Source organism: Cervus canadensis, chromosome 30 (assembly GCF_019320065.1).
Source record: "Cervus canadensis isolate Bull #8, Minnesota chromosome 30, ASM1932006v1, whole genome shotgun sequence".
Lineage (NCBI taxonomy): Eukaryota > Metazoa > Chordata > Mammalia > Artiodactyla > Cervidae > Cervus > Cervus canadensis.
Window position 1 is genome coordinate 14,629,228 of NC_057415.1, and position 26,377 is coordinate 14,655,604.

Sequence of the window (26,377 nt, forward strand, 5' to 3'; positions counted from 1 at the left end):
TATTTTATAACTGGAAGTTTGTACCTTTTGACCTTCACTCCTCACCTCTGGCAACTTCCAGTCTATTCTCTGTATGAGGTTTTTTGTTTTTGTATTTTTTTAAAGATTCCATATATAAGTGAGATCATAAGTTGTTTGTCATTTTGTCTTTCTCTGTCTGACCTTAGCATAAAGGATTTCTTTCTTTTATGGCTGAATAATATTCCATCATGGTGTATGTGAGTGTGTGTATCACATTTTCTTTGTCCATTCATTCATTGATTGACACTTAGATTGTTTCCATAATTTAGCTGTGCTAAATAATGCTACATATGACTTCTGTCTCTTTGCTGAGACTTTCCTTTTTTCTGTTCGTTTCAAGTGTGTTCATCCTTACTTCACCGAACATTTTTACAATAACTACTTTAAAGATTTTGTCAGGTGGTTTCAGCATCTCTGTCATCACCCCATTGTCATCTGTTGACTTCTCCCCACGTGACTGAGATTTTCTTGATTCTTGATATGCAAAGTAATTTTAGATTATATCCTGGACATTTTGAATATTACGAGATTTGGGGTCTTTTTAAAATCTATGGATTAGGTTAATTTCTTTTTTTAGAGCAGGTACAATTGGGTTTAGGCAGGAAGTCCTGACCAGCCTTCTGTAGGTTATGGTTTCAATGTCTGCTGTGTTGTAGAAGTCTTTGCAGTGTTGCTTGGAGCTGTCCCTCATGTCCTAGTGGGTGCTGGGAGATGGTCTTTCCCTTAGTGCAGCTCTCTATGTGTTTGGTATGGCTTTTAAGATCAGATCCCTACATTCACAGCTTGGGAGTAAGCTCAGGAGTTTATAAACAACGTTGTTGATCCCTGACCCCTCCTCTCTCTGCATTCTCCTTGGTATTTTCGATACCCGGTCCTCCTTTTTTTGGTGCTTTGGCCAGAAATCTGGGGCTTTGGTTGCCCCGCTTTGACACGCTGCCCACAACTCTGCCCCTGTCCAGGGCCAAGCAGCAAGAGTATTGACATAGGAAAAAAAAGCAGTGGGTGTTTTCTCTTAGCCTCTCAGGACCACAGTGCTCCAAAAGTAAAGGGAGGTTCCCACCCTCAGCCTTAGGTGCTTTCCACCACAAAGTCTCTGCTTCCAGTCACACCAGTCACTCGGGATTGCCTCGGGGTAGAATGTGAGCAAAGAAGAAAGAAAAGAAGAGGAAGGAGGGGATTTCTTTCCGTGTCTCTCCCCTCCTTGCCTCTCTTTTAGCTTTAGGTGTTCTTCCTCTGTATCCTGTTCCTCCTTTGAATTAGAGGATTTGTCCCGGAGCTCTATCTGCCCTTGCCTTGGTGGTTTTCAGGTTGCTTTGAGTTTCATCTGAGGAATGCTGCAGAAAAAACAGGAATTTCACCACTGGTTCAATAGTATTTTAAATTCTGGTCTTCATGTACAAATCTCCTGCTACAATTTATTTTTCAGAGTCTTCTGGTAGTTGCTCTATACATTCTGTCAGTGTTTAAGATTTGCATTCATTGGGAGGGAGAGGGTGAAGTGGGCTTATTTCATCCTACTCGAACACAGAACTCCCCTGGACCTTTATTCTTTTAATTAACATTTGTTTACCCTTCATGAACCAAGAATTTTCCTTCTAGGACTTTATGGTAGTCTTCATTTTCTCTTATAGTCTGCATTATAATGATACTAATAAGAGTTGATTGAAATTGATTATCATAGTGGTAGTTTAGAAAATAAAAACTTATTAATACATTTTTATTTATGAAAACTAAATAAAATTCAAAATATTTTCATACTATAACTGGAATGTTTATCTTACATGGAAGTAATAATACTTAAGAAGAAACAAACATAGAAGAAAATGTTGAAGTCTTCAAAAATTCCATGCTTACCCTCCAAAGCCTTATTCATGTGCCAATAAACTTACTGCATTGTTTGAAGGCTGTGTGATGCCAAGTCTGGTGGTTTTTCGGTTTCTGTCAGCAGACGGGGTTGACTGTGTCACCTCTGCTTTATTTAATGTGGCCTTTGTATGGCGCAACAAGTGTGGGGGCACGTGCCAGGGAAGCAGTGTCCCCGACCCTGTGACATCATGTCTCTTCCGAGAAGCCAGAGGCCAGGGCACTCATACATATTTATCTCCTCCTCAGGCCAGCTCTGGAAGCCCCGGAGAACAACCTGAGTGTAGTGGAGGCCCCCCGCCACCCCCGACCAAGTGAACAAGCACGAACAGCCATCTCTTTAACAGCTTTAACCTCCTCCCTCCCCGCTTCCCCTCCCTCTTTCTTCTCTCCTGGTTAGTGGGACATCCATTCAGTGACTTAAGACACAAACCTTCAAGTCAGCCTGAACTCTTACTGACCTCCTGTTCGCTGCATCTATCAGTCACCAAGCGCTGCCTGTTTTTCCTCCAAAGTATCTTCGGAATGGGCCCTCTCCTCTCTCTTCTGCAGGTGCTTCCTGATGAGAGCCCCTGACATCTCACTGGAGCTTTGGAGGAAGCCTCCTCTCGGGCGCTCATGCCTCTGGCCTGTCTCGTCTCAAGCCCTTGCTCTATGCCACTGTAAGAATCATCCAGCCTGCCTGAAAAGCAACTAGAATTGGCTGCTTATCCCCTTAGCATCTTACACGAGGCCCTTTGCCACCTGCATCTGCCCATGTCTCAACACAGCACTCAACAGAAACAATGATCTCTCCTGTCCAGATTCCTTCACACTCCAAGGGTTTTGTGCCTCTGCACCCTTTTGCATCTTGTTCCTTAGCCTAACTTGCCCTCCCTGTTTCCCCACTTCCCTCCCTTGCCGCCTGGTGAGCTTCTACTTATCCCAGAAAACCCATTTCAGGACTTTCATCCTCAGGGATCCGTCTTTGATCCCCCAGAGTTCATTCTGGCTTTCTTCTTTCTCATTATGTACCCACGTGTTTTTCTTATTACACTTTTTGTACTCTGTTGTGATGGTGTGTGTCCATGCCTCCTTCTCTTAGCCACAGTGTTCGAGGAGCTCATGGTCTCCTGTGTCTTAGTCACATTTGTGTCCTCAGAGCCTAGCACAGTCTGGCATTTAGAAGAAACTCAAGCAGTGAATGAATGTCTAGTTTGTATCATCATCATTCTTGCTCTCTCATACTACTGGATAGGTTGGGCACCAGGCAGAGAATGCCCATGAGCCTTTGAAACGAAGCTTTTTATGGAAATTAAAGACAAAATCCATTCAATTTGACCAGGACTCTCTTTTTGTCTTGTCTAGTATTACTGCAGTAATTATGGTTCTTGAATACTGTATTACTTTTCAGAAAGGAGGTGATTATATTGTCTCATAGTTTTTTCTCTTATAACCTGAACTATACTATTTGTACTTGGCTTCTTGTTTCCCGCCAATATACCTTCCTGTCTTTTTATATATGTCTCAGTGTTATTTTCTTTCAATTACTGCTGTCTGATTGTTGAGCCCTATGCTATGGAAAAGATTTATGCTATGAAGATAATTTTTCGATAGACCTAGGTACAGTTAATGCTTCATCTCACTATATCTGGGCTATTTATTTTCCTCCATGGCGGTGCTCAGTCATACCTAGCATATTATTTAAATCTGAAAACACTCAGTAGACAATTTGTGCCAGAAACCCTTAGCACAAGGGATGAAAGATAAATCCACAGGCTGTGCCCTGGAAGAACTTAGGGTCTCAGGAGGCAGATGGACCTACTCTGAGGGCTGTCTCTGGAGCCAGAGCAGGCCAGGAAGGGGCTACCTACGGGAGTGGAGTTCAGTGTGAAGCCTTTTAGGCCAGGGTGTATGTTACCTGAGCCAGTGAATATAGCAATAAAAAGGTGTCCCTTTCAGGGGGAAAAAAAAAAAGCCCAAGAATTTAATCATTCACTCAGTCTGTCAATTAACAACTATTTATTGAACACTTACTATATGCCAAATACTGTTCCAGGGACTCAGAACAAAGTCCATTCCATCACAGAGCTGTAGTTCTGTTGCAGAAGACAAACAAACAAACAAACAAATACAGATGTACTCTGTAGTCAGGTATTGAAAGTGCTCTGTAGGATAAAGCAGGGTGAAGGGACTGAGAGTGAGGAAATTTGCTATTTTTTATGGCAAATTCAGCACTTAAATTCAGTACTTGGTTGCAATCTCAAAAACAACAGAATGATCTCTGTTCTGTTCTGGTTTCCAAGGCAAACCATTCAAAATCACGGTAATCCAGGTTTATGCCCTGACCAGTAATGCTGAAGAAGCTGAATTTGAACTGTTCTTTGAACTACAAGATCTTTTAGAACTAACACCCAAAAAAGATGTCCTTTTCATTATAGGGGACTGGAATGCAAAAGTAGGAAGTCAAGAAACCCCTGGAGTAACAGGCAAATTTGGCCTTGGAGTACAGAATGAAGCAGGGCAACGGCTAATAGAGTTTTACCAAGAGAACGCACTGGTCATAGCAAACACCCTCTTCCAACAACACAAGAGAAGACTCTACACATGGACATCACTAGATGGGCAATACTGAAATCAGACTGATTATATTCTTTGCAGCCAAGGATGGAGAAGCTCTATACAGTCAGCAAAAATAAGATGGGAGCTGACTGTGGCTCAGATCATAAACTCCTTATTGAGAAATTCAGACTTAAATTGAAGAAAGTAGGGAAAACCACTAGACCATTCAGGTATCACCTAAATCAAATCCCTTACGATTATACAGTGAAAGTGAAAAATAGATTTAAGGGACTAGATCTGATAGATAGAGTGCCTGATGAACTATGGGCAGAGGTTCATGACATTGTACAGGAGACATAGATCAAGACCATCCCCAAGAAAAAGAAGTGCAAAAAAGCAAAGTGGCTGTCTGAGGAGGCCTTACAAATAGCTGTGAAAAGAAGAGAAGTGAAAAGCAAAGGAGAAAAGGAAAGATGTACCTATTTGAATGCAGAGTTCCAAAGAATAGCAAGGAGAGATCAGAAAGTCTTCCTCAGTGATCAATGCAAAGAAATAAAGGAAAAGAATAGGATGAGAAAGACTAGAGATCTCTTCAAGAAAATTAGAGAGAGCAAGGGAACATTTCATGCAAAGATGGGCTCAATAAAGGACAGAAATGGTATGGACCTAACAGAAGCAGAAGATACTAAGAAGAGGTAGCAAAAATACACAGAAGAACTATACAAAAAAGATCTTCATGACCCAGATAATCACGATGGTGTCATCACTCAGCTAGAGCCAGACATCCTGGAATGTGAAGTCCAGTGGCCTTAGGAAGCATCACTACGAACAAAGCTAGTGGATGTGATGGAATTCCAGTTGAGTTATTTCAAATCCTAAAAGATGATGCTGTGAAAGTGCTGCACTCAATATGTCAGCAAATTTGGAAAACTCAGCAGTGGCCACAGGACTGGAAAAGGTCAGTTTTCATTCCACTCCCAAAGAAAGGCAATGCCAAAGAATGCTCAAACTACTGCACAATTGCACTCATCTCACACACTAGCAAAGTAATGCTCAAAATTCTCCAAGCCAGGCTTCAGCAATACATGAACTATGAACTTCCAGATGTTCAAGCTGGTTTTAGAAAAGGCAGAGGAACCAGAGATCAAATTGCCAAACATTCGCTGAATCATCGAAAAAGCAAGAGAGGTCCAGAAAAATATCTATTTCTGCTTTACTGACTATGCCAAAGCCTTTGACTGTGTGGATCACAATAAACTGTGGAAAATTCTGGAAGAGATGGGAATACCAGACCACCTGACCTGCCTCTTGAGAAACCTGTATGCAGGTCAGGAAGCAACAGTTAGAACTGGACATGGAACAACAGACTGGTTCCAAATAGGAAAAGGAGTAGGTCAAGGCTGTATATTGTCACCCTGCTTATTTAACTTATATGCAGAGTACATCATGAGAAACACTGGGCTGAATGAAGCACAAGCTGGAATCAAGATTGCTGGGAGAAATATCAATAACCTCAGATATGCAGATGACACCACCCTATGGCAGAAAGCAAAGAAGAACTAAAGAGTCTCTTGGTGAAAGTGAAAGAGGAGAGTGAAGAAGTTGGCTTAAATCTCATCATTCAGAAAACTAAGATCATCCAGTCCCATCAATTCATGGCAAATAGATAGGGAAACAGTGGAAACAGTAGCAGACTTTATTTTTTAGGCTCCAAAATCACTGCAGATGGTGACTGCAGCCATGAAATTAAAAGACACTTATTCCTTGGAAGGAAAGTTATGACCAACCTAGATAGTATATTAAAAAGCAGAGACATTGCTTTGCCAATAAAGGTCCGTCTAGTCAAGACTATGGTTTTCCCAGTAGTCATATATGGATGTGAGAGTTGGACTATAAGGAAAGCCAAGCGCCCAAGATCTGATGCTTTTGAACTGTAGTGTTGGAGAAGAATCTTGAGAGTCCCTTGGACTGCAAGGAGATCCAGCCAGTTCATCCTAAAGGAGATCGATCAGTCCTGAGTGTTTATTGGAAGGACTGATGTTGAAGCTGAAACTTCAGTACTTTGTCCACCTGATGCGAAAAACTAAATCATTTGAAAAGACCCTGATCCTGGGAAAGACTGAAGGTGGGAGGAGAATGGGGATGACAGAGGATGAGATGGTTGGGTGGCATCTCATCCAACATGGGTTTGGATAAACTCCAGGAGTTGGTGATGGACAGGGAGGCCTGGCATGCTGCAGTCCATGGGGTTGCAAAGAGTTGGACACGACTGAGCGACTGAACTGAACTGATGGCAGATTCAGATCAAACTTTCTGATAATGTGATATTTGAGCACAGACCTGAGCGAAGCAAGGCAGAAGGACAGATGAGACAGAGTCCCTGAGGTAAGAATATGCTTAGCATGTTGAAAGACAGCCAGGCAGCTGGTGTTGAATGAACAAGGGAAAGAGTGAGGGTGCATTGGAGAAGTTACAGAGGACACAGTTTTGTAGGGCCTTCTCGGTCTTTTGTTCTGAGTGATATGGGGGGACCATCTTTAGGTTTTATGTAGTAAGTAACACGATTTGATTTATACCTTGAAAATGTGATTCTGGGTAGATGCTTGTTATTTGTGTTTGGGAGATAGGGAAAGGTAAGAGCAGAAGCAGGTATCCAAATTAGAAAGCTAATAGAGAAATCTGTGAGAAATAATGGTAGTTTGGACTAGGATGGTAACAGTAGGTGAGGTGAGAAGTGTTCAAATTTGGGATATTTTGAAGATCAAGTTAGTGAAATTTTAGAGTGAATTGTATGTAAGATGTAAGAGAAAGAGGAATCAAGTTTTAGGGTCTGAAAAAAAAACAGTGGTGTTATTTTTATTGAGATGGAAATATCAGGGAAAGAATAAGGTTGTTAGGGAAAATCAGGATTGATTTTAAATTTGTTGAGTTTGAAATGTTTAAGTGGAAATGTAGCTGGAATTCAAAGGGAAGCTCATAGCTCGAGATACGAATTTGGAGGGGTTCTTCAGGATTCAGGTGGTATTTAAAGTCATGGGACTGCAAAGCACATTGTGGAAGGAGATAGAAAGGGAATATAAGAGGGATGAGAACTGAGACATGATAACCAAGTGTGTCAGCCACTGGACATGAAATATACATGCCCTGGGAATTGACTATGGGATTTGGTCCAGTGGAGGTCACTAGTAACCTTAAAGAGAACAATGGTGATAACATTGTGAGAAGGAAAGTCTAATTGGCAAGAGTTAGGGAGAGAATTGGGAGGGAGTTAGAAAGTAAGTTGAGATACCTAGTGAGGAGGGTCTTTGAAGGAGTCCTGTAAAGAGAGCAGAGGAATAGGGAAGTTTATGGTTAAGGATGTGAAGTCAAGAGGGGATGTTTTAAGGACAGACTTTATCAGAGCATGTTGGTAGACTGATGAAGTCTGAGTAAAGAGGAAGAAATTGATGAGAAAGGAGAGAATGAGAAGACAGGTGATGTTGGTAGCAACTATATGCATCATTGTGGTGAGAAGGAAGGGGGCTCTATAATAAGAGGAGTGAGCTCTTCTCCCGACCGCCGCCGTGCCGCCATCATGGACACGAGCCGTGTACAGCCCATCAAACTTGCCAGGGTCACCAAGGTGTTGGGCAGCACCGGTTCGCAGGGACAGTGCACACAGGTGCGCGTAGAATTCATGGACGACAGGAGCCACTCCATCATCCGAAACGTGAAAGGCCCCGTGCGCGAGAGCGACGTGCTCACCCCATTGGAGTCAGAGCCAGAGGCTCGGAGGCTGCGGTGAACTTGTGACTGGGTGCTGGATGTCTGGGTTGACGCCGTGGCCCACCAGGATGATCTGTTAATAAAGCATTTATATCGTATGTAAACTTGAGAAAAAAAAAAGAGTAGTGAATCTTTGATGGGCACAAAAAAGGTTCCCTCACTGTCACAGAAGAGAAGGCATGTGTGGAGTGGGTACAGGTTGGATGGTAGAAGAGCTCCATGTTGATTACTTCTGTTTCCCACAAAAGCCACGGTCAGAGGCCATTGCCATCAACCAGGTGACACCTCTCTTTGATTCTTTGTGCTGTCGATTTCTTGTTAATACCTACCTTTTTGAAACTGAATCGAGTCTTATAGAAGATTGAAGAAAATGAAATTCATTCAAGAAGTAATGAAGCAGAACTATGTTATTAGCTGCAGGCGAGCAGCTGATTTCCTTAATAGGTTGAATCATTCATGGAGTGGGACATTGGGGCCTTCGTGTGTGGTAAAAGAGGAAAACAGATATGAGTGGGAGAAAATTTGAGTTATGTTGGAACCAAAACAATCTCATTAGTTACTCTTAATATCCTTAGACGTTCTGTAGGGACAGTTGATATCCTTTAACAGATGAAGAATGAGAGCCCAGGGCATTTCTGTAACTGCCCGTAGCACCCAGCAAATTAATGATAGATCCAGAATTTAAATGGTGTCTTTGAATTTTCACTGCTTTACTTGGTTCCTGAACTGAAGCAAAGTGGTAAATCTTGACCATGAACCACCTGCAGGATTGGGGACATATGACTTAGTCTTTAATGTTCAAGCCCTAACTGCTTCACATAATTTCTACCACTTAAAGTGGAAATTATTTGGCTACTGGCTCCAGGGGGAATGTAATACTGTAATTAGTCACTGAGTTCCCCTTTTAAGGCCCTTTGTGGAAGAGAGCATCTAAGCAGCATAGATTTTGTTAATGAGGGTTAATGAGTAAAACCTGGAGCCTGTCTCCCTGATGGCTGGAACTGCTGTGCTTCCTCCCTTTTATCAATATGTCACCAAGTAAATAATAGTGGGACACACACACGTTATTGTGGTAAGCATAAGCACAGAGTGTAAGATGCATCCTGATTTCAGCAATGTTAAACTAGGGGTAGAGATCATAGGAAAGGGAAAAAACATATCTTAGAAATAGAAATTAGGCCTCTCAAATTTTCATTTGACATTATGCTGTGAAAACACTTATACTTTAAAGATAAAGCTATATTTAGCTTGAGGTTAGCTTTAATAATGTTTTACTGATAAGCCTGACTCCATAAATTAGTTTTAGGTTTAAATGAGATAATGCATGTAAGACATTTACAGCAGTCTCCAGCACACAGTAAGCAAAGGCTCAATAAATATTCATTATAAATAATAATAATTATTATTATATTTCTCTTAATATATTTTCCAGGGAGCAATGGATTATTGAAGTATTTCCAACTGTAATTACTTTTAGTCAGTAACAACTTTATACTAGTAATGAGAAGAAAGTGAAAGTTGTTCAGTCTTGTCCGACTCTTTGTGACCCCATGGACTGTAGCCTGCCAAACTCCTCTGTCCATGGAATTCTCCAGGCAAGAATACTGGAGTGGGTAGCCATTTCCTTCTCCAGGGGATCTTCCCCAGCCAGGATCTCCTGCATTGCAGGCAGATTCTTTACCGTCTAAGCCACCAGGGAAGCCCAATAAGAAGAAATGGCCCTTTTAATTAAGCTATTAATATGCAAAAAACAAAATGAACTTATTGAATGCCTAATTGGGCATGTCCCTGCTTGTTAGCTATTATAGCCTATTACAGAGGCTGTGGAGATGGCCAGTAACAGGTATTAAGCCTTAATGTGTGCTAGAGTATTGTAAGCACTATAGATTTAATCCTCCCAGCAGTCCTCTGAGTTAGGAACTCTAATTATTCCTTTTTTTCAGAAAGAAGAAAACTGAAGCCCAGAGAGCTAGATAGCAATTGGTTCAGTGGAATATGAGCTCACTGCCTGTGACTCCAGAGTGTATGTCCTTGACCACTACACTCTACAGCCTGTTTCTAATATGATGCAAACCTGAACCAACCTATTGGTTGCCTGCCTAAAACCTTATCCCACTTTTTTCCTTGCTAGAAAATCTTTGATTTTGTTTGGTTGTTTACATCTCCCTATGTGTCTCAGAGAAGATGAATCCTGTCCACATTTCCATGAGTCAGTCCTGGCTCATCTAAATCAAACTTGGTGTCCCTTTTCCCCTTCCCAAGAATCTGGCTAAGCAAGACAATGTTTGACAAGATTCTGGTCGAGGAAATCTGAGGATTTCCAAGGGCTTCTGAGAAAGGTTTCTTCACTGAGAGAAATAGACACACAGGAAAAGTCACCTCTCTTCTTTCCCTGATCTTATCTCGTCTGGATGTGATGTCTAGCGTTGTGGCAGCCAGTTTTCCACTAGCCTACAGAGGAAGCTGATACCCATCCTAGGCGGAGCATAGAGGATTTTAGGGCGGTGAAACTATCACTACTCTGTATGATACTATACTGGTGGATACATATCACTATGTCTAAACTCATAGGATGTACAACTTTACTGAGCATTCTGTGAGTTTGGACAAAGTATAGTGAGTGAACTTTGATGTAAACTATGGACTCTGGGAGGTAAGGATGTAAGGAACTTAGCTAGGTTCATCAGTTGGAACAAATGTATCCCTGTGGTGTGGGGGATGCTGATAGTGGGGAAGGCTATGTGTGGGAGCAGGGCATATATGGGAAATCTACTTTCTGCTCAGTGTTGCTCTGAACCTAAAATTGCTTAAAAATTATTTTCTTTTAAAAAATAGAAAAAAATTTCTATTAAAAAAAGCAAAGTAAACTCACAGAAAAATACAAGATAAAAATGTACCTGTGGTTGTGACACTTAAGAATATTAATGAAAAAAAAACAGATTGAAACTGTACTAACTGATCAAAATCACCTAAGAGAAAAATTATGTATCAGTGTGTGTCAATAATAAAAATTTTAATTAAAATACTTGAAAGGGTAAATGTATGTTTCTGAGAAAACATCTGTTGCCCCATTCTCTTTGAGCCTGATGACCCTTAAGATCCCATTCAAGTATAATTTCCTCTGAGGAGCCTTCCCTAGTATCGTAGACTGTTTACTCACTGCTCCGTCCTTTGTGTCCTGTAGAGGACTTAATATTTCTGTTACAGCACTTAATGTCACTGTGATTTAAAGATTAGTTTTTCAGTTTGTCTCTGCCAGTGAAGCATGAGCTCTTGAGTAGAAAAAAATTCCTTGTTGAGAATGGCTGTCAGGAAGCCCAGAACCAAGCTCAATCATGGTACCTAGATTAACCTAGATGTGGTGGTCCTCGAAAGATACTGCAGTCCTAGAGTACTGATGCTCTGTCTTAGCTGATTTTTAACATTCCTGGTTCCCATTCCCAGAGGTGATGATTTATTTAATGTGGGGTGCAGCCTGGCTGTTGGTGTTTTAAAGGCCTCAGTGGATTCCAGAGTTTAGTCAAGTTGAGACCATTGTCCTGAAGGACATAGCCAGAGGGAAAGATATTGAAGGCTATTTTAAGAACCGTGGTAACAATAGATGTAAAGAGGATCCAGAATTGGATCCAGGGAATTCAGCAGGGAACTTGTCACAGTAGCCCTGATAAGAGAGAATGATCTCTACAGGTGGGTAGGATCAGTGGGCACAATAATTGAAGGTCTACTGTGGGAGATGGCTTATGGAAGTGATTCTCATCTGGATTACCTGTTAGCATCACTGGGGAGGCTTTTTAAAGACATAAGTATTTGAACCCCATCCAGAGATTCTGATTAAATTGATCTGCTGTGGCGTGTAGGCAATGGTTCATTTTAATTTTGTTAAAGTTCTCCAAGTGATTCTAAGGAGATTGAGAACTACTGTCTTTATAAGAATAGCAGTAGAATTTGACCCTACTTTAATATTAGAAACTGAACAGAGATTATCCCAAGCTTCCTGACTTGTGATGTTGAGGAGAAATTTGCGTAGACCAACTGTAATGGGAGGGCTGGCTAGAAGTTGGACATAGGGTAAGGAATGAGAGGAGAAGATAAATACTTCTTCATGAGATTAAGTTTGACTTGACAATGAGTCTGAAATCCATGACAGGTGTTTGACTGAGTGTTAAACAAACCTAAATTAAGCTGGAAAGCTGAGAGCAATTACTGTGTGGCCCAAATGGATTCCCTCCTATCCCAGCCCATTCTGACAAGTGGTCTATGGGTGCTTTGACAGTTTCAGAGAATAGATCAATAAGGTCATTTTGTTCACACACATTTCATGAATTAGAAATAAAATTATCATTTTCACAGTATTCTTGTTCTTAATAATATCTATACTCTTAAAGATTGTGTATGTTAGAAAAGACTATCAATCACCTTGTCTTGGCTATTTCTTGGTCAGCTAACTGAAGTTCATCTCAGTTGACATATTTTTACATCATCTGCCATTTTTGTTCACATAAATTTTCATTTTTTACATTCATTATATACCAATTTTTAACAAGGCTTAGTGGTAAAGAACAAAAGTAGAATGGAATGAGTCAGGTAAATACTAGTGCTCATAATGATGTTAACAGTAAATATTGAACAGGATACCAGTACAGAGATAGAATATGCATTTGTAAGCTGATGTGACAAATGACTACTTGAGTAGCATGATTTAATATAAGCAGCCAGAAAAGGAAGAAAAAATAATGGTGAATATCTGAAATTACATTTTATTGAACTGGTAATCCATTCAACACCATTTCACAGTGCCCTTTTCTCGAATAGTGCCATGATGTCATTGAAGCTTTTCTGTCATTTTTAACAAAACAGAGGTAAATCTATTAATTTTTTCCAACACATATCCAAAATCATGATTTTCAAAATGAAATTTATGAATTTTATAATGAAATCAGAGAAGTCAAAATGACTAGGATAACACTAGTCCTATACTCCACATAGAGAAAACCAGGCACAAATTGCACTATGTTGAAAATCTCATTAAGATTGTCTCCAAAGTTAATGACAAGTGTGATTCTCAGAGAAAGCAGAATAGGGTACTTGGCAAAATGCTTTTATCTAATGGATATTGCATAATATTCATGATACAAATATGGAAAAGCAGTTACTGTTATACAATAGTACATGCTACCAGATCTTTTACTTTACATTTGAGGAAAACCAGTGATGTGCAGATTATGAATCAACTCTTTATCCATGTGCAGTACTCATATGGAAGAGAATTGCTTGATGAGTTTCTGTTCAGTGAAAACCCTTGTCATAGAGAAGAATGTTTTGTTTGTTTTGGTCAGTGATTATACTGTGAGCCATGAAAGAGAATGAAAAGGTATGTTGGAATCAATAGTGACAGGTAAGTAAGGAGAAGGGACATTGCTACATGAATAAAAGAAATTGTAGTAGAATGTGAATAACAACATTATTTCATTCTCAGAGAACAGTGGGTGATCTGCACGGTGACTCTTAATCCTGATTGTAGTTGAAAGGAGTAGTGAAAAGTGTGTCAATTTATCGCAATATGAAGAAAAGGAGCAGCAAATAGCTTAGTGGAGGTGAAGGTGCCTCACAAAAGATTTTAGAATGTGGAATGAGTTAAAAACTTATCTTTGTGATGCTGTTTAGTGTCTGTAAACAGTCTATTATTTAGGTCGCTTTTTCAAGTGAAATGCTATTTTGGACTTGAACATGAAGATATTTAATGTTTATGAGCAATCCTGTTATCTTATGAGTCTGTGAGGAAAGAGATCCAGTCTTGTCTCTCACTGTATCCCTATGCCTCGCTGTGTCTGCAGTAGCTCAGTAGATATTTGCTGAATGAACGGATCTTCAGTCATTAGTGAAAGAACTGAGGCTGTAGTATGAAAAAGTGAAAGTGAAAGTGAAAGTCACTCAGTCATATCTGACTCTTTGTGACCCCATGGATTGTAGTCCGCGGAATTCTCTGGGCCAGAATACTGGAGTGGGTAGCCTTTCCCTTCTCCAGGGGATCTTCCCAACCCAGGGATCAAACCCATGTCTACCACATTGCAGGTGGATTCTTTACCAGCTGAGCCAAAACCACACACAAATGCTGCAGCATGCTTGCCAAATGCAACTGAAAGGTAGATGAGGCATCTGTTGCTTTAATCCTGATGGAATATTCAGTCCAGTGTTCTACCTCTTGAATATAATATGCCTGTCAGTTTATGTTTACTAGCACTGAAAGAAGTCCTTGGTGAGAAATCACCCCAGAATTTCTAGGACTACATTGAATGTGAACATCCAAATATATATGACAGAGCCTCCAAACACTTATGGCCCTTTCAGACAATCTCTCCATGTGAGCATTTTAATTTAGTAGAAACAAAACATAAGAAAAGAAACTACATAGAAGACAGCTCAAACTATTTGTCATTTTATATGTAATAACAAAATGACTTATCATTATAGACATAATGTCAGACATACATTAACTAAGACTATAAACTACATCATCCCTTTCACTGATATGAACATATTTTAAATAAAGATTTTTAAACTTTTTGTTTGTTTATTTTTGGCTGCTCTGGGGGCTGTGTGTTCAGTTCAGTTCAGTTCAGTCACATCCTACTCTTTGTGACCCCATGGGCTGCAGCACGCCAGGCCTCCCTGTCCATCACCAACTCTCGGAGTTTACTCAGACTCATGTCCATTGAGTCGGTGATGCCATCCAACCATCTCATCCTCTGTCGTCCCCTTCTCCTCCTGCCTTCAATCTTTTCTAGCATCAGGGTCTTTTCAAATGAGTTAGTTCTTCACATCAGGTGGCCAAAATATTGGAGTTTCAGCTTCAGCATCAGTCCTTTCAATGAATATTCAGGACTGATCTCCTTTAAGATGGACTGGTTGGATCTCCTTGCAGTCCAAGGGACTCTCAAGAGTCTTCTCCAACACCACAGTTCAAAAGCATCAATTCTTTGGCTCTGGGGGCCGTGTGTGGGCTTCCTCTAGTTGCGACAAGTGGGGGCTACTCTTCACTGTATTGTGCTGGCTCCTCGTTGTGGTGGCTTCTCTTGCTATGGAGCACAGGCCCCAGAGCGCACAGCTTTCTGTAGTCGCAGCCTGTGGTCTTTCGGGTGTGGGCTCAGTAGTTGTGGCGCAGGGGCTTAGCTGCTCAGAGGCACGTGGAATCTTCCTGGACCAGGGACTGAACCCGTGTCCCCTGCTTTGGCAGGTAAACTCTTAACCATTGGACCACTAGGGAAGTCCCAAATAATGATTTTTTTAGTATCATGTTTTAGTTTATCCTTCATTGTGAGGAATCTTATTTTTAATTTGCCTAAAACTGGTGGTTGGTGTATGGATCAGATTCCCACTGGGCTTGATAAATGATGGCCTAGAGATAGACAAAATATATTTGCAAATTATTCTTATAAAAACTCCATCATACAGAGTCACAGGTGTCCTCGTCTTGGAGTCTGGAGTGAGACTGAAAGCATATATGGTGAAGGAGAGGTGCACTGCCGTCATCAGATGGCCATGAGTCACCACTGAGGAAGCATGAGTAGAAGAACTCAGAAAAGGGACATCTACAGGGTTCATGGCTTCAGGTCACTCACATCCTAAGTTGTGTCTATCACAAGTCAGGAAGCCAGCCCTCGCTGGGCAGGCCAGCACCTCTGGGCTGGGGACACAGCAGCAGAGAGGTTAGAGCCCCTGAGTGTGATGGCTGGGCACATACCTCATCTGGTGCGTGTTCCTGAGGCCCCTTGCCCACGGGCCAGCGTGCGCTCGCCCTCACTCAGCAAAGGTACAGCCACATGGCAGGCTGCAGTCTTCAGTGTGGCCGGTGATGACTCGGCTGTGAAACCAGTATAGTCTCAACGGAAACAGATCATTTGATCAACTAGCTATCTACCACCAAGGAGACTGAGGGGAGGCAAAGGGTAAAGGAGGAGCAGGAAGATGACAGGGGTGCTATGTCTGTTTGAAGTTCCTATTAAAGAGAACTGGTAAAAAGCAATCAGCTTGAAATAGCTCATTATATCAATAGAATAGGCTGACAGTACTCAACACTTAATGTGCCTCTAAGAAATAGTAGGCAGTTTGTCATTATTTAAGCTAGTAGACACATCTCTAACGTCTGAAGTAAGTGAGAGGCAGAGCAGACAGAGTGCTGGACCTGAGTCTGCATCCCCATCTGACCCAGTCTGCACACCCATCTGACCTGAGTCTGTATCCCCATCTGACCCAGTCTGCACACCCATCTGACCTGAGTCTGCATCCCAGCTTGGCCACCTGACAGCTGCTTGTCCCTGGGAGAGTGACCTAGCCCGTGTTCACTTCAGTTTCTCATCTGTAAAATGGGGCAGCTGAGCTAAGTGATCTCCAAAATTCTTTCCTACTCTCTAAATATTATGATAAGTGAAATATTTTTAATAGTTTTAACTGATTCCCAGTTATGTCCTGCACTGTCTGAGAAGCACCTTTGCTTGGGAAATTTTCTTACATTAAAATATCCTCACCTTCCTGCCTTGCCTCTGTCAAAATTGGGCAGCATTGAGTTACCTCACTGAATTCCCTCAACCACATTGTCTCTCTCCCCCTCTTCATCTAGAGTTCTCTTTATGCTCTCTTACACAGCTCTTATGATAGTCATTTCTTCAAGCAGATTTTAACTGCTGTGAAATTCACCTCACGTATGTTCATCTTAAACTGCAGAGCCATATTGACAACAGCTTTGAAAATTTCCGATTTCCTTTAGCAGGATTAATTTCCAATGACTTAATATCCTTTTCTCATCTGGAGGCACTGAATGAAATAATAGTAAGATGGCTGCTCTAGCAAGCAAGCTATTATCCCTGTCCTCCGAGTGGGAATAGTCAGTTCCGTTCAGTTGCTCAGTTGTGTCTGACTCTTTGCAACCCCATGGACTGCAGCATGCCAGGCCTCCCTGTCCAGCACCCACTCCCAGAGCCTACTCAAACTCATGTCCATCGCATCGGTGACGCCATCCAACCATCTCATCCTCTGTCGTCCCCTTCTCCTTCCGCCTTCAATCTTTCCCACATCAGGGTCTTTTCCAATGAGTCGGTTCTTTGCATCAGGTGGCCAAAGTATTGGAGTTTCTGCTTCAGCATCAGTCCTTCCAAGAATATTCAGGACTGATTTCCTTTAAGATGGACTGGTTGGATCTCCTTGCAGTCCAAGGGAATCTCAAGAGTCTTCTCCAACACCACAGTTCAAAAGCATGAATTCTTTAGCACTTAGCTTTCATTATAGTCCAACTCTCACATCCATACATGACTACTGAAAAAACCACAGTTTTGACTAGACAGACCTTTGCTGGCAAAGTAATGTTTCTGCTTTTTAATATGCTGTCTAGGTTGATCATCGCTTTTCTTCCAAGGAGCAAACATCTTTTAATTTCATGACTGCAATCACCATCTGCAGTGATTTTCTAGCCCAAAAAAATAAAGTCTGTCACCGTTTCCACTGTTTCCCCATCTATTTGCCATGAAGTGATGGGACTGGATGATCTTAGTTTTCTGAATGTTGAGTTTTAAGCCAACTTTTTCACTCTTCTCTTTCACTTTCATCAAGATGCTGTTTAGTTCTTCTTCACTTTCTGCCATAAGGGTGGTGTCTGTGTATCTGAGGTTATTGATATTTTTCCTCACAGTCTTGTTTCCAGCTTGTGCTTCATCCAGCCTGGCATTTGGCATGATGTACTCTGCATATAAGTGGGAATATTACAAGTATGTTAAAATGTATTTCTTCACAGTACACATCACCTCATAAGTAGTGTTTGACCTCTAATGAGCTAAAATAAGTCATTGAAAATGTATATTTCTCAGCATCTTGTCTTATAAAATTATAGATTGTCTTGAACCAGGGCATATATGCTATCACTTTGCCAAATCCATACCTTTAATATATGGGGCAAAAACCATGACCCCAGGTAGGCTGAAAGATAGATTTGAAAGTACAAGGCCTTTAAATGTCATGGAATATGATCCTTTAGGTATTTGAAGGTAGTTGTTTAACTATTATAGATAATTTAGTGTATTGTATAAGTGAAAACAGAAGAATCACTGTGGATCTGAAAACATTTTGGAGGCACTATTAAGACATTGTTTACTTTGGGTTGGACATAAGTCCTGAGCTTTGTAGCATTTTTATCCTTGGTGGTCCATTGTTTCGTTTTCTCTTTCCTTATCGCTAATTCTTGACTTTGGGAATATGGAGTAGAGATGGTGCTGAGAATCGAGGTGCCATGTTTTATCTGTGGCTGAATAGTCTATGGCGCAATTCAGATGGGGAACATAGGGAGAGAGGAGAACTTCCTCCAGTATAACCACGGTGTTGTAGCAGAATAATGTGATGGACTCTGTATTAGGTTCCTATAGCTGCTATAACAAATTAACACAAAGTTGTTGGTTTAAAATAATGGAAATTGATCCTCTCACAGTTCTGGAGGCCAAAAGTCTGAAACCAGAGTGACTGGGCTGAAATCAAGGTGTTGGCAGAGCCACATTGCCTCCTCAGGCTGTACGAGACAATCTGTTCCTTGCCTCTTTTACTTTCTGTTGGTGGCCAACTTTTTTTGACTTGTGGCTGCATCACTCCAGTATTCAAGACCAGCGTCTTCAAATACCTTTCTGTTCTGTTATCATATCCCCTGTTTCTTCTGTGTGTTAAATCTCCCTCAGCCTTTCTCTTTTTGAACACTTGTGATTGCATGTAGGGCTGGCCTGGATAATCCAGGATAATAATCTCCCCACCGCAAGATTCCTAACTTAATCCTCTCTAAAGACCTGCTCCCTTTTTTCCTTATTTATTGATTGCTATATGAAGTGACATTCACAGGTTTCAGGAATTAGGATATAGATATCTTTTGTGTGCTCAGATGTGTCTGACTCTTTGTGACCCCGTGGACTGTAGACCACCAGACTCCTCTGTCCATGGGATTTTCCAGGGAAGAATAGTAGAGTGGCTTGCCATGTCCTTCTCCAGGGAATCTTTCCGACCCAGGGATTAAACCAGGGTCTTCTGTGTCTCTTGCATTGGCAGACGGATTCTTTACTCCTGAACCACCTGGGAAGCCATAACTATATTTTGGGGGGACATTTTTCAGCACATTATCACAGTTTCCATTTGCTCCAAATGAATTCACTAAATATTATGGCTCCTATATTTTCCATATCTCCTATATCTCCTCCTTGTCCTGATATAATCTAGTAAGTGTTAAGAGCATAAATATATTAATTCAAACTAATTAATTTATTTAGGACCTGCTATGTGGCTGCCACTAAATTCTGTGACTACAATAGTGAACAAACAGATACGGTCCCTGTCCTCATGGGGTTTATAGTCTTGTTGGGAAATTGCATATTAAACAAATTATCTGAAAAATATAGTGTTACAAACTGGTAAACGCTACTCAGAAGAAGTGGCTCCTGACAAGCTCTTAGGGTAGGTTCCTCTGAGGAAGTCGTGTTTCAGCTGAGATCTGAAAGATGGTATGAAGTTAGCCAGGCTAGGAGAAGAAGGAAGAGCATTTCATGCAGAGGACAGCCTGTAAATGGAAGGAATGTGGAACTCTGGAGGACCTGTAAGAACTGTTGGTAGGACTTAAGGAGTTGTGGAGGATTGAGGAGAGATGAGATTGGAGATGTCACAGACTAGGCAGGGCCTTCTAGAAATCTGAGCTTCATCTTCAGTGTATAAGGAAGACTGTGAGTTTAACACAGTGACAGTGGGAATGGGGTGGGCATGGCATGATCTGGTTTGTGTTTTCACAGAATTACCCTGCATTCTGGTTGGAGAATGAATTGACAGTGATGGGAATGGTAGTAGTGGAATATGAGAGCAGAGGTTTGGGCGTAGTCCAGGTAAGAGGCAAAGGTAGCTTGGACCACTGTGGAGACAGTGATTGTGGGGGAAATTGGAGAGATTCAAGATGTGCTTTAGAGAAATGGCAGAACTTGCAAGTTTTATGTGGGGGAGTTGTGAGAAGAGGGAGGTGTCAAGGACTCGAGCCCCAAGTTCCTGGCAGAAGCAGCGAAATGGATGGGGGTGCCGCTGAAGGTGGGAGGACAGGAAGAGCACTTTTGGAGAAAAGATCCTGAGTTCAAGTTTGTATGTGTTAACTTTTAAGATGTCACTTGGCACAGTGCCTGGCATGGAGCACACCACACATAGTTGCTTCTATTTCAGTCAGTCATTTCAAAATCACAATTGGCCTTTGAGTCAATAGACTTCGGTTCTAGCTGTGACTAGGCCACTTCACATACATAAACCTATCTGGGCTTCAGCATCCTCATCTCTAAGTGGGTGTCTATCGACCTCAAAGTGTGATGCGTTTTGTGCTCCCTTTCAGCTTTAATATGCCTGCAGTGCCATGAAATTCTTTGGTCTTGACCACCTGGAACGCTGCTCTGGCCAGCTGGATCCTCTTCAGAGAGGCTGATGCACTAGAACTGTGCATATGGGTGGCAGTTTCTGGTGGAAGCTGACGCAGAGGGAGCTCCGGCCAAGGCAAACTGTGGCTAGTGAGGAGGCCTCGTGACGAAGGGGAAGGATGTGGTTTGAGGAGAGCGGCAGCTGCTGCTGTCACCAAATGAGCCTGAAATTCACCACACTTTGGAGGATACTGCAACCCGGGATAGCTGTCGATTAACTGGTGAATTGATGTGATTTGGGGCATATGGAGAAATGGTGATGGGCAGAAAAGAAGATGAGAAGAGAAAGTCATGCTTGCTGTGCACGCCTCTGTTGTGAGTTAGAGTCATTGTTGGAGCCCGAGTGGGCGTCAGGGATAGATCATCTCCAATCCAACTGCCTTCACTTACAGAGAAAGAAACCAAGGTCACCAGTGTTTTCCGCTGTGGCAGAGCCGAACCAACACTCAAGGCTCCTCACAGCTGGTCTGTGCTTTCTTGCTCTACTAGGCTGCCAGGAGTGATTCTTGGGAGTAAATTTAGGCTGAATTTTGGAAAAGGGTCAGGTTTGGTTTCATTTGCCTTAGACTAGATCCCAGAAAGGTTACTTACTCCTCCTAAAGCTCCAGATAGAAAAACACTTGGTGTGACTTGTTGCACTTTGGGCCCTCTCCCCAGTCGGCACTTCGTTAGTCACTAGTAAACCCAGCTGGGCCTTGAGTCCACAGGGCCCTCCGTTCTACTCACCTCATCTGGGCTCCCCAGTGGTCACAACAAGTACTGACTCTTCTGAAACACATTCTGCAACTGAAGGCTGTGCCCAGGTCTTTCATTAGATTGGACAGTGCCCTTTCCCCCAAAGGTATTAGTTGATTTTTTAAAAAAAAGAAAATGAACTATGGCTTTGTTTATGAGGAGTAGCTGAAAGGGAACTTTATTAGGAAAGTTGCTGCTTCATCCTGTGATTGTGGTTAGCTTGTGAGTAATTGAATTCCCTGGCCTCTTCTTTGGAAGTGATGACTGGTCAGCCTGTGGCTTTACTGTTATTTCACCAACATAGGAGGCAGATCACGCTACCACTACTTAACAGTTTAATTTAAAACGCCCCATTAGAGGTTGTAGGCAGGATTTCGTATGTGCCTGCTGCTGCATAGCGGGAAGCACATTGCTCTAGAAGTCACCACAGGGCTGAGGTCTGATCAGGATCTCTGCAGAAAAGCAAGGGCCTAGGGCTGAGGCACTACTGCGTCAGTCTTGGGGAGTCATAAGCAGGGGTGTGTTATATGCAAGGCAGGGAGAATCTGCACAGATTCATCTCCTAAATATGGGGTGAATGGTGAGGTAAGCCATCCTTTACGAGGGTTCTCTTCAAGGCAGAGAGACCACATTCTGAGAAAAGGGAGGGCCCTCTTTCCAGAGGCCACACATCTGGTTGACCTCCTTCCAGTCTCCTTGAACATGCTGTGCTCATTACTGAAATAGTGGTTTCCCTGCTATTGGTCCCCACCCTGGGGACACCCAGCCCATTACCAATGCCTCTCCAGGTTCTGCCCCTCCTTCAAGGATCACCTCAAGGGCTAGTCCTGCCTGGAACCTTCCCCAAGAACCCCAGTCCTCATGGCCCTTTGGCTTCTGAAATCCTTCCATGATGGCCATCTCACTTCACCGTTTCACTCTTTGTTCTTTGCCTCTGTGTGCTGTTTCCTCTACGCGGGTGTGTTGGGAATGGGCAGATTGGCGGTTCATGCATGTTCCTTTCCATTGCCTAAATCACTAACTTCTTAAGGATGAAAACCTGGTCTTGAATTTCTTTACATTCTCTTATAGTTCCATTCAGTCACTCAGTCGTGTCCAACTCTTTGCGACCCCATGAACTGCAGCATGCCAGTCCTCCCTGTCCGTCACCAACTCCCAGAGTCCACCCAAACCCATGTCCATTGAGTCAGTGATGCCATCCAACCATCTCATCCTCTGTCGTCCCCGTCTCCTCCTGCCCTCAATCTTTCCCAGCATCAGGGTCTTTTCAAATGAGTCAGCTCTTCACATCAGGTGACCAAAGTATTGGAGTTTCAGCTTCAAAATCAGTCCTACCAATGAACACCCAGGACTGACCCCCTTTAGGATGGACTGGTTGGATCTCCTTGCAGTCCAAGGGACTCTCAAGAGTCTTCTCTAACACTTCTCCAACCATTCAAAAGCATCTCTTATAGTGTCAGGTTTAATTCTAAAGACAATATGTGCTCACAAATACAGTCAGCCATTCTTATCTGTGGATGAGGAGGGCCAAGTGTACTATACCACTTTATGTGAGGAACTTGAACATCCATGCATTTTGGAATTGGCAAGCATCCTGGAACTAGTGGTCTATGGGTACTGAGGAGTGACTGTACTTATCTACTCACTGGAAACAGTTCTGAGTATGTTTACAAAATGATAGATTTCAAAAAGGCACATGTAAGCCTACCTGTGTCTGTTTTTTGAATTAGTTTCAAAATCATATCACTATCCAATTTGGCTACATGTAACAGGAAGCTCTCAATAATAATGACTTAATTAAGGTAGAAGAAGAGTTGGACCACAAAGAATGCTGAGCTGAAGAATTGATGCTTTTGAATTGTGGTGCTGGAGAAGACTCTTGAGAGTCCCTTGGCCTGCAGGGAAATCAAATCAGTCAATCCTAAAGGAGATCAGTCCTGAGTGTTCATTGGAAGGACTGATGTTGAAGCTGAAACTCCAATGTTTTGGCCACCTGATTCCAAGAACTGACTCATTTGAAAAGATCCTGATGCTGGGAAAGATTGAAGGTGGGAGGAGAAGGGGATGACAGGGGATGAAATGGTTGCATGGCATCACTAACTCAATGGACATCAGTTTGAGCAAATTCTGGGAGATAATGGAGAACAGAGAAGCCTGGCATGCTACAGTCCATGGGGTCACAAAGAGTTGGACACAACTTAGCAACTGAACAACTACAGTTAAGGTAGACATTTATTTCTTTATGTTAAAAAAAAAAAAAATGCAGAAGTAGGGCCAGGGTGGAGTGGGACTCCACAGGACAAGAACCCAGCATTCTCTCTTGCTGCTGTACTTTCCTAACATGATTTTCATTCTCAAGGTCAACTCCTAGACTCTCAAGGTCAACTCATAGTCCATAATGGTTGTTTGAGTTCCAGCCATTACATGCACATCTTAGGCAGCAGGAAGAAGACAGGGGGGAAGAAGAGGAGGGAAAGGAACCCCTCACACAGGCTGTCTTTCAAGGAGCTTTCCAAGAAGCTGTTGTTGAATGTTTCTGTTTACATTTTATTAGTTCACATCTAGTGCACCTATCTGAGTTGGACCATAAAAAGCCTGAAAGATTGAAGGCAGGAGGAGAAGGGAATGACAGAGGATGAGATGGTTGGATGGCATCACCAACTCAATGGACATGAGTTTGAGCAAACTCTGGGAGATGGTGAAGGACAGGGAAGCCTGGTGTGCTGCAATCCATGGGGTCACAAAGAGTCAGGCATGACTGAGTGACTGAACAACACCACCACCTAGCTGCAAAGGAGGCTGGAAAATGTAATCTTTGTTCGTGGATGGGGGGGCATATATTCAGTGGAAACTAAGGGATGCTAAGAAAGAAGAGGGAAAACAGAGACTCTAACACATAGGATCAATTGGATAAAGTGAGGTACACTGAAATAGCTGAGTCTTTTTAGCTTTATCTCATCAAACCATTCATGAATTTTTCAGTGAGCCATGCTTGCCTCTATTATATGCATGACACTAAGTGATAGAGAGAACAGGACAGATGTCTTTACTCTCAGAAACCTTGCATTTCACGTGAGGGAGACAACAATAAGCAGGAGAATGAATATGTGAACAAGATACCATGAGATAATAGTGAGCACTAAAACAAAAATAAAATCACTTGCCTAGGTTGGTTTCAAAAACTATCTATCTATTGGGTATGCTTCGAGTTGTTTATTACATGAATGAAACATTCAGTCTTCTTCAAATCTATTTTGATTTCTCTTTTGGATTGTGCCTGTAAATCTCTATGAGCTTTTTAGGGGGGGGGAAATGCATTAAAAATCGCTTTGTTGGACCACTTATAAGAGGATTTATTTAGACTGGAAAGTTTTAAGCTGACATTTCTGAAAAGTTTATATCTGGAGTATGTTTATATTAATTAAGGTTTTATTTATATAATATAAATGCACATTTTCAGGAGCCATTTATTTAAACATGTAAAGGCCATTAAGAAAAGTGTTGTCAGTAAAGAAGAGATTTCTAATGGTATGTGTTTAATAAAGCTGCATAATTTATAAAATACTTAGAAAAATGTTAATGTTTTATACTCTTTTTCCCCAGGGAGGAATTTTTATTTCCCTACATTTCACTCACAATGGTATGATTCTCTTTTTTCAATTTTATAATATGTTGCCGTTAGGGTCAGATATGTCTTTGCATAGGGTTTGTTTTGTTTTGTTTTTTGACTGAGCAAAACAAAGAGCCATCAGCGACACTTGTGTTGCTTTGATTTGATGTCCTTTGTAGCAAGCAGTCCAAGTTGATTTCTGGAATCCTATAGTAAAGTCACTTAGGGATAAAGAGATATTTTATGAAATTTTCATTTTATGACTCTTTCATTAACCCATGTTTGACTTTCTAGTTTACAATATTAACTTTCAGCTATTTTGATCCACGGCCTATCATTTCTTAGTTAGGGTAAAGATCACAATCTGGACAAGAAAGAGAAAATCCATATTGTTTAGACTATTTTTAAATAAGAAGCCCTGGAGAACAGTTCTTGATTTTACACATAGAAACGTTAATCAATGGTAATAAACTGTGCACTGACGACATGTTTAAAACAAACCAGAACTTAGGAAAAAACAGGAAATTTGACCAAACAACTCTTCCTAGTAACAGGTTTTATGTGTCTTTGTTAAGATCATCACAGCTTGTTTTAATTTTTTTTTCAACTTCCTTTCCAAAATTTGATGTTATATTTCTTTGCAGTTTTATATACAGCTTTCATTTAATAAGCACTGTTCATGTCAAACTGGATTTTTGTAATAGAGGAATTGCAAATAAAAGGAACCTATAATGAAATTGTAATGCTACATATTAGTCCATAGACAAATTGGTGTTACAGTCTGCTAATTAATGAGTCTTTCGGGGCTTCCCCCTTAACTCAGTTGGTAAAGAATCCACCTGCAATGCAGGAGACCCCGGTTCGATTCCTGGGTTGGGAAGATCCACTGGAGAAGGGATAGACTATCCACTCCAGTATTCTTGGGCTTCCTTTGTGGCTCAGCTGTTAAAGAATCCACGTGCAATGTGGGAGACCTGGGTTCAATTCCTGGGTTGGGAAGATCCCCTGGAGAAGGGAAAGGCTACCCACTCCAGTATTCTGGCCTGGAGAATTCCAAGGACTGTGTAGTCCATGGGGTCACAAAGAGTCGGACACGACTGAGAGACTTTCACCTCACTTCACTTGACTTGCCAGAATAGTTCTTGAATAACCTTTAAGCCCATCTCTTAATTGGTAACATTATCTGGCATTTTGTAGACGGTGAAGACCTTTTGCTTACCATTCTTACTTAGGCTTATTCTTATATTCTTAATTTTAAACTTGACCCTTTGTTGCCATTGTCATGCTAGAAACCATTCCCATTTAATCTGGGACAGCTGCATTTGTTTAGATACTATATGCTTAAGTTCTCACAGAAATCTGACCTAAAACGGACAGA

General features: G+C 41.6%; 2 protein-coding genes across 18 annotated transcripts in view; both read left to right on the plus strand.

The window, feature by feature from the left end:
- The window catches only part of LOC122431703 (aminopeptidase O (putative)), a 392,534-nt gene that overhangs the window by 147,216 nt on the left and 218,941 nt on the right, over window positions 1-26,377 (plus strand). The window lies entirely within an intron of this gene.
- On the plus strand, window positions 3,746-8,294 carry LOC122431704 (40S ribosomal protein S28-like). The gene is made up of 2 exons (XM_043453088.1): window positions 3,746-3,751; window positions 7,962-8,294. Exon 2 carries the CDS (start codon window positions 8,000-8,002, stop codon window positions 8,207-8,209), a length of 210 nt encoding a protein of 69 aa, XP_043309023.1. The 5' UTR covers window positions 3,746-3,751; window positions 7,962-7,999; the 3' UTR covers window positions 8,210-8,294.

Excerpts from the sequence above, each read along its gene's own strand:
- LOC122431704 (XM_043453088.1), top strand. The coding sequence starts at position 8,000 with ATGGACACGAGCCGTGTACAGCCCATCAAACTTGCCAGGGTCACCAAG.